At 40.2% G+C, this 9517-nt stretch overlaps 1 protein-coding gene across 1 annotated transcript in view; it reads right to left on the reverse strand.

The window, feature by feature from the left end:
• The window catches only part of LIME1 (Lck interacting transmembrane adaptor 1), a 41007-nt gene that overhangs the window by 27254 nt on the left and 4236 nt on the right, over positions 1 to 9517 (reverse strand). The window contains exon 3 of the mRNA XM_082271543.1: positions 669 to 803. Within this exon, the coding sequence (XP_082127669.1) occupies positions 669 to 781 (113 nt within the window). The 5' untranslated portion in view covers positions 782 to 803. The remainder of the gene's footprint in view (positions 1 to 668; positions 804 to 9517) is intronic.

Raw genomic sequence — 9517 nt, forward strand, 5'->3', positions numbered from 1 at the left:
ATCTCCTGCACCATGGCCGCAGCCCCCTGCATCTCCTGCACCATGCCCGCAGCCTCTGCATCTCCTGCACCATGCCCGCAGCCTCTGGTATCTATTTTTATTTTTGAAATTTACCAGTAGCTGCTGCATTTCCCACCCTAGACATATACTCGAGTCAATAAGTTTTCCCAGTTTTTTGTGGTAAAATTAGGTGCCACGGCTTATATTCGGGTCGGCTAAAACTCGAGTATATACGGTAAATATAAACTGCTAAATGCCTTTTCTCATCAGCAGTATATATAACAGTGGAAGAAGGGGGGATCAGAGAAGACAGGATCAAACATCCTTTTTACACAATGCAGGGGATTAACCCTTTAGGTTCCACAGTGAGTATAACAAGCAGGCTTTACGGCATATACAGACTGATTTTACTGTTGTGGATTTAGTAACACTTAGAGTGAAGTAGGGTTTGAACGGCACAAAGTTTTTATTGCTTTCTATGCCATCTTGTATGATCACCTGTTACCACCAGTCAAAAAAAAAAAAAAAAAAAGGATGTTGCTGCAGATTTTTTTCCCACGTTCAAAACTGGTTCTCCTTATGACACTTTTTTTAGGGTCTTTAAAAAAAAAATGAACTTCTGAACAGAATAAAAAGGAACACATCTACATCCAGGATCGGCGACATACCTTCTCTTGCAGAGGGCACACAGCCCGCAGAGCAGAAGAAACAGACCCAGTGCAGAGCAGAGGGCAGGGAGGATGTGATCGGAGGATGGAGGAGTCACAGGACCTGGAGCCATAGTGGCAACTTGCACCTAATAGCTATAAAAGGAGATAAAAAGAAAATATAGCCTTGTAGTCACATTAATTAGCATTGACAATCATTGCTGATCAGGCATTCTCTGCACACAGCTGAAATATGGGTCACGTTGGATGATTGTGCAGCTCGATGTGGGGTGCATCATGACTTCCAGCTTGCAATACTCAGGAGGCCTCGCATTGTGCTGTTACACCACTTCCTGTCAAGGTGCAGGTGTCTGCTCCCTGCTCAGCTCTGCATGTGGTTTAGCATTGCAACTTTATCAAGGTCTTTCATGAGTCATAAATCTGCCTTTAACCCTCTTAACCCCTAAAGCTATTAGAATTCAAGTCTCCATGCAGTTGCTGTGTGATCCTCACTATCACTTCAGAATCCCACAATGAATCACAGGTGGAATCATGATCTCTTGACTCCAAACATGAGACCTCAAATGGCACTTTTCCACTGCAAGTACCGGCTCGGCTCTACTCGGCCCGGTTTGCTTTTCCATGGTACGGTGTTGGAACGGTTCGGTACGGTTTACTTTTCCACTAAAGTAGTACTAAAGTTAAGTGGGTGGGATAACAACGATTCTCTGACCAATCAGTGGCTAGTAGTGACTGCATGCAAAGGATTGTGGGATATGGTACCGGGTATGGTACCTCTTGGAACCACAATCGAGGTGATACTTTTTTTGAGAGCCGTACCGTTCGGTTCCATGCAGTGGAAAAGCGCCGCCGTACCGTACCGAACCGTTCCTACACCGTACCATGCAGTACCAGCAATGGAAAAGCACAAAAGCGAGCCGAACCGTTCGGTTCCATGCAGTGGAAAAGCGCCATAATGCACATGTGTGCCACCTACGACACTAAAGACCTCAAACGCTGTTAGGGTTCCTTAACACTTACATAAAATAAAGTGCAGCGCAATCCTAATGAATAAATATAAGCATGCTAGAAACAAGTCCCAAACAGGTGCAGAGTGATAAGTGAGGAGAAAGTCTTTCTAATTAATGATGGAAGAATATCTCGGAGCAAGCAGTATCCTGGTCCACAATGTGAAAGGGTGCTCATAAGATCCCGCCACCTGTCATTCTCTGCCTCTCACCTTCTCTCCGAGACCCTGCAGGGTCAAACAGCATGTAATAACTAAGCCAATCTGCAGTACACCTCCACTCCTTCTCTTCTCATTTATCAACAATCAGGATCAATTGCTAGTATCCAGACCTCAGATCACAATGTATAGCCGGAGTCCTCAACATAGATGGAATAATTCCTCCACAGGGTGTCTCCGTAGCATATGTAATGATAGGGAAGTAAAATCTAGTGCTCTCTGTATTGCTCAAATATACTTTATTGTTAAAAGCATTACATTCACATTTTGTTACATAAAGAATTGCAGATCCCTGATGAAGTCCCGCCCCTAGAGGACGTAACGCGTTCGGGGGAATGTCAAGTGACCCACAGCCATCTTGAGTATTCCTACAGGCAAACAGACACGCACGCACGCTCGCAGGCTCTGCAATTCTGCACGGACGATCACCTTGAAGCTGAGTGTACCTGGGGTCACTCATACCACGTTCACAGAATCGTTACTTTTTGGCATATTTGCACTATTAACGAAACATACTGTTTTTAACACGGCACTTCTATATGTTGATATCACTTTTTGAGCACGCCTTAGTTATTATTTATTGTCACTAGTGCACTTTATTACTGCTGATTTGCACTTGTTTTTTGCACATTATATTTATCACTATATATATATATATATATATATATATATATATATATATATATATATATATATATATATATATATAATCACAGATTATTTATTGTTTACAAATATGAATTGTTGAGGTTTTAACTTATATATGTATTAGCACACAACTTGGTCACTCTCTTTCATTCTATACTGGGAGTCATAATTTTTTTGGAAGATATATTCAACCACTGGGACCCCCTTTTTTAGTTACCTTCCCCTTTAGCGGGACACTCATCATTATCTTAGTATATGAATATAGCGCCGATTCATCTTTACTTTCATACGAGTCCATAATGAATGCTGCTGCAAGACTCATCCACCTTACCAACCACTCAGTGTCCTCCACCCCTCTCCGCCAATCCCACCACAGGCTTCCACTCACCCAAAAAATAAAATTCAAAGTACTAATAGCAGCTTACAATTCCATCCACAACTCTGCCCCCATGTACATCACTAACCCGATCTCAAAATATCAACCAAGTCGCTCTCTTCGGTCCTCCCGAGACCTCCTGCTCTCTAGCTCCCTTGTCACCTCCTTCCTTGCTCGCCTCCAGGATTTCTCCAGAGCTTCTCCCATCCTTTGAACTCCCAACCCCAATCTGTCCAACTGTTTCCTAATCTATCCATATTTTTTTTTAATTCATTTTTATAGTATATCAAAAACATACATAATAAAAATTACATTTACAGTTTTTTGATCATTCTATTCATCTACTCTATCTCTCACTAGTCCCTTCCATACTACACTATTTACTCCAAATTTTCTGATATTTCTGTAGGTTTCCCCTACTTTCATACATAACTTTTTCATATGCTATGATATGATTAACTGCATTCATCCATTCTCTAATGGATGCAATTTGCTTCCGAGCCTGAAAAAGTGTTTTTTTGCAAAAAAGATCTTTACATATCCTGACAAATTCATCATCATTGAACACCCCCAGAAAACATACTTCAGGGGTACAAGGCCCCGTTCTTTTATTAAATTTCAGAAAGTTTTTTTTATTACTTGACTCCCAACATCCCATTACCTCATCAAGTGGCAGAAATCTTGATGACATTGCAAAACATTCTGATGTTGGCCTTCTACCCATTTTATATAGTCTATTAGGGCTAAGATATATCTGGCGCATTATATACAATTGGATCATCTTATTAGTATCTATTGGCGATACAACCAAATGCGAGGAACATATCTCCTCCCATTTTTTATCGGTCATTTCTGGGATCAATACCTGCCATTTATCTCTTACTTTCAATGGTTTTCTGCCTATTTTAGCTTGTAATAGGAAAGATTATGTAGCACCCTCCTAGTCAGGTGCTTGAGAGATAGAATCGTTTTTGGCTCGGTCTGCTTAACAGCGGAGCAGCAGGTCAAATGTATGTGCTCCCTTCTTCACAGGGAGCAGGATCTATTAGTTCTGCTTGTTGCATGTGTGATTCACTTGGTCTGAGGGAATGTCCCCACTGTATCCAATAGGGGGGGCTGTTGGACAGTGGAGGAAACCCAGCCAGTGATACACAGGCTTTTGTTACTGCCCCAGTGGGTTGGCACAACAGCGGTGCATCCTGGGATAGGTCATAAAAGACAGGGGCACATGTGAAAGGGCGTCTTTGGGCAGGAAGCCAGGTCCCAGGAGGAGGGCGATGGCTTTCTCTCCTCCTGTCAGTGTGGAAAGTGGTCACAGGCAGTCGGCTTAGTGGACCAGAAGTGTGGTGCGGAGCCAGGAGGTCCAGAGGATACTGACTGTGGAGCCAGTGGCAGAGCAACCTAAGGAAAAACAGTGTCCATGAGTACCAGGGAGCTTGCCAGGGGTCTGCCCAGGAAGGGGACCACTCTGGTGATATTGAACAGGGGCCAGCCCATACAGCAAGTGAAAAAGGGGGTGCCAAGTTTAAACCCTGAAGAGTATCAGTAACAGGAGCCTATTCATCCATCTTCACTTCCGTGGCATAGTGAAGCAGCGGCCTTGCCGCATACACTGCAGCTAGCTGTCCTCAGAATTGTGCATTGTTCATAGTTTGAGTATCCCACTCATCCCTTCTCCCATCTCAGTTCCAAATAAAACACAAAAAACAAAAAAATGCCCTAGACTGTTCATTGACTGAGCCAAGGACTTAAAGTGATACGTTTCTACAGAATTCTGAAGTCCCTTCGGCCCCTGTGACTTTAGAATTCCTATAAGGGGGTATTTTGATATTTTAAGATTCTGCTTGCCAAATTGTGCCTGCAAGGTATGTCTTAATTTTTAATATTTATAAAAGTGTTTATGTGTTATATCATGTTGTTTGTTCAGGTATTCAAATGTTCGCATAGTTCCATGTTCATACACCTGCTCTAGGTCAATCACACCTTTCTGTTTCCAGAAGGTTCCATCTGGACTTCCTTCCAGCTGCTCAAATGCCTCGGTCTATAAGATGGGGACATCTCTAAACCCTACTATTCTCTTAGCTTCTTTCCATACCACTTGTGCCATTGTAAACATGGGAATCTTAATTTTAGGTAACCTCGCTGACTGTCCCTCCAATGCTACCACTAAGTCCTCTATCTGGAGTATTTCCAGTAGGTATTTTTCCTCTCTTCCCGCTCTTTTCTGTATTATCCATGGCTGTAGCTGTTTTAACTGCCCTAGATAGATTTAAGATATTGTCGCAGAGTAGGAAGACACACAGAAAAACCTGGCACTAAGAGCTGACAAGTCTAGAGACCAGAAAAAATGATTAAAACTGTGAAAATGGTGATAGAAAGCAATCCCCCCAGACCAAGGACAAACCTTGCTTGAAGATTTGAGATACAAAAGTCTCAGTTTATTGGAAACATCACAGTAGAAAAGATCCAACGAATAAAATGAGCGACGCTGGCTACCATGTGGAATGGCAGTACCTTAGTGGGAGCCAATGCCGGTGACAGTGTGCTGTGCAGGAGATGTCACCCCCAACAGGGGATAAGATGGAACCTTTGCCTGGCACAGATGGAGGAGGACTCGACCAGAAGTATGCCACATCATAGAAGAAAGCCCGCAAGTGCCATCCTGCACTGGGGAGGCAAATTTGCAGGCACTTCTGTGTAGCGGCTGGCAGTATCTCCAGAGAGCACTGGAGTCTCCTGCCCTCGTAGTCCCGCAGCTGCGCCGGGAGATGACGTCACTGGGCAGCTGGAGACCAGTTATGGTGAATGCAGTGTCCACACTAAGCAACAACGGTGTATTAGTGAGGTGGCCAGCTACTAAGGAGGCGAGGAATGCCAAATGAGACTACATGTTTCGGGGGAACCCCCTTCTTCAGGTCATCCCGACATGTTTCACCAGAAGATTTCTTTTTAGTCAACCGCAGGAGGAGTAATTAGGGTATTTATACTGGACTCTTTCAATAATTAAATTCAGGAAGCCTCTAAACCGGATTGGACCCTTTAAGGTTTCGTAGATAAGGTATACATACGGAAACACCAATAAATGCCAACTTTGTTGAATCAGCTGGTAATCTGCAGCGGTCTGTGTCTCGCGGCTCCCCACCGACACTCATGTCACGTCCAGATTGCTACTCTGTGACAATATCACAAATGTATGTGAATCTTGAATAATGTATACAGGAAATTTTTAACTATGTGGTTTGTTCAGTTTAAACTATTTTTGAATAAAAATGTATATATCTTTAGATATAGGTTTTGATTTTGAGTTAAGTGGCAACTGAAAAATCCCTAGCCCTCCCATCTATGGGGGGGAGGGGTTCCTTTGTTGTTATTTTAAGTTTGGATCTACCACTAGTCCATATAAATTTTATAAATTGTGAGTTTAACTTTTTAAATATAGATTTTGGTATAACTACTAAAGAATGTGAGTGTGTAAAATAAACTCCAACAAGCTGCGCAAAAACACTTCAAAGAAATAAGTGTTCAAATAAATATGTGCAAAAAATACAATATTACAACAAATAATCATAAAAAATAAACTCATATAAGGTGGAATTGTGCACAAAATAAATCACATAAAGTCCATTAATCAAATGTGCTAAAGTAGTGACAGGTGTGAAGAAAGCCTGTTACTACCTTAGCACATTGGATTAATGGACTTTATGTGATTTATTTTATGCACAATTCCACCTTATATGAGTTTATTTTTTTATGATTATTTGTTGCAATATTGTATTTTTTGCATTTTTGAACACATTTCTTTGAAGTGTTTTTGCGCAGCTTGTGGGAGTTTATTTTTCACACATTTTTTTTATATTGATTTTGTGGTTTAAGCTGCAGCATATGTATTTATACATCATGTAATATTGAATATTTATTTGATCTACACACTGGTATACACACACACACACACACATTATATATATATATATATATATATATATATATATAACATTTGGGTAACACTACTGTCTTGATTAAATTTATTCCTCCTGCCACCAAAAGTGGTAACTTTGACCATATTCTCAACTTGCATTTAATTTGTTCCAATAAAGAATTTACATTCATTACTAATGCTTCCTCTGGATCTAACTTAATTTGAATACCCAAGTATTTGAATGAACTCACTATTTTCAACGAGGGATCCTCATTCCTCTGTATATCGTGTCTAAATGGCATTAAAACAGATTCCTGCCAATTGATTTTTAATCCTGAATACTTCCCTGACCTAATTTATCAGTTTCATTGCTTCTGTTGAGGAGTTTTGTGTGTCTCCCATATACAGTATTATATCATCCGCATAGAGACCAATGACCTCCTTCTTATTTCCCATTACTATTCCTTTATATTCCTCAGATTTCCTAAACCTCAAAGCAAGCGTCTCTATTGCTATAGCAAATAGATGGGGGGGGGGGGGATACAGGACATCCCTGTCTTGTCAATCTCTCTAAACTTATCGTAGATGACATTAATCCATTCATCAAAAGAGTTGAACAAGATTGACTATAGATTATGGTTATATGTTTTCTAAAACTTTCTCCGAAACCAAACTGTTCCAGTGATTTCTGTAAATACATTTTCTGAAAAATAAGGTAAGGGACCCCCAATAAAAATTGAAAATGCCCAATTGTTGATCAGCATAGCGAGCACTCCAGGAATCACTAAAGTTGCAAAATAGGCCGGAACTCCACTTTAAAGAAGCCTATCCGGCTTCTAGCTAGTACACAGTTTCACTTTCTCTATCCGTTCATCCCCCACAGCTATTACCTTTTGCATCAATTGACCCTCCCTCTTAGAGTGTAAGCTCTAATGAGCAGGGCCCTCTGATTCCTTTTGTACCAAATTGTATTGTAACTGTAATGTCTGCCTTCATTTTGTTAAGCGCTGCGCAAACTGTTGGCGCTATATAAAGCCTGTATAATAATAATAATAAAAAATAAAAATAAAAACTCATTGCATGAGTACAAACTTCCACACCACAACTGGTGGAGAGAAAGAAAGATTTGGGGATTTTAGTGGACAGGCCAGAAGACCTATGTAAAAAATAAATAAAAAAAATATATATTATACACACGTGAGGGTTCTTCAAAAAGTTTCCACACTTTTTTAAAATTAGGATATATTATATATATATAGATATATTATTTATTTTTATTTTTTGCAGAAACTTTTTGAAGACCCATTGTGTGTGTGTGTATATATATATATATATATATATATATATATATATATATACACACACACACACACACACACACACACACACATATATATATATATATATATATATATATACACATATACACACACACATACACACACACACTGGAGAAAGTCCAGAGAAGGGCAACTAAACTAATTAGGGAATTGGAGGACCTTAATTATGAAGAGCATCTGCAATCGCTTGATTTATTCTCCCTGGAGAAGAGACACCTGAGAGGGGACATGATAGCAATTTATAAATATCTCAATGGTGATCTCAGCATAGAAAAAAAGCTATTCAGTCGGAAGGATTGCATGAGGACTCGAGGGCATACAATGCGATTAGAGGAGAAACGTTTTAATTTCAGGCAAACCAGGGGGTTCTTTACTGTTAGGGCTACAAGATTGTGGAATTCTCTATCACAAGAGGTGGTTTCTGCAGGAAGTATGGTGGCTTTCAAAAGACTCTTATTACATCTCAAGAATCAGAACATTCAGGGGTATGCGAGATGATTACGGCCACACACACCTACACAGGTTGAACTATATGGACTATTGTCTTTATTCAACCTCACCTACTATGTAACTATGTAATATAATAAGAGGGGTCCTGACCTCAACCTGATAGAACACCTTTGGGATGAATTAGAGGGGCCTTCTTGTCCAACATCAGTGCCTGACCTCACAAATGAGCTTCTGGAAGAATGGTGAAACATTCCCATAGACACACTCCTAAACCTTGTGGACAGCCTTCCCAGAAGAGTTGAAGCTGTTATAGCTGCAAAGGGTGGGCCAACTCAATATTGAACCCTACAGACTAAAGCCTTGTACACGTTGTTTTGTTTCCCCATATCGACAGTGTAGAAGTTACTCAACATATAGAAATTCTCATATGACAGAAAACAACAACTTCAGATGTGATGTAATGTGTTGAATTTTTTTGTATGTATTCTTTTGTTTTGGAGCATGCCTAGTCTTGCTCTTACGATTTTTTTTTTTTTGCTGAAAACTGTACTAATTCAACGAAAATCGGACATTATGTTCGTGTACGAAATTTTTTTTCTAGGCCTGCACATCCAGTTTTTGTCATGCGAAACGTCAGAATTGGCTGTCAAAAGCACTATACCAGCAATCAAAAAATCGTCAGATAATTTGTTGTACGGAATTTCACTTCCGATTTTCTTATCGTGTGAATGGGCCTTAAGACTGGGATGCCATTACGTTCATGGGCGTGTAAAGGCAGGCATCCTAATACTTTTGGTAATACAGTGTGGGTATATATGTACATATATACACACACACACACACACACATATTATATATATATATATTGAGAAACACCCAACACTGTATGCCTGC

Source organism: Pelophylax lessonae (genome assembly GCF_965119305.1).
Source record: "Pelophylax lessonae genome assembly, chromosome: 11".
Classification (NCBI taxonomy): domain Eukaryota; kingdom Metazoa; phylum Chordata; class Amphibia; order Anura; family Ranidae; genus Pelophylax; species Pelophylax lessonae.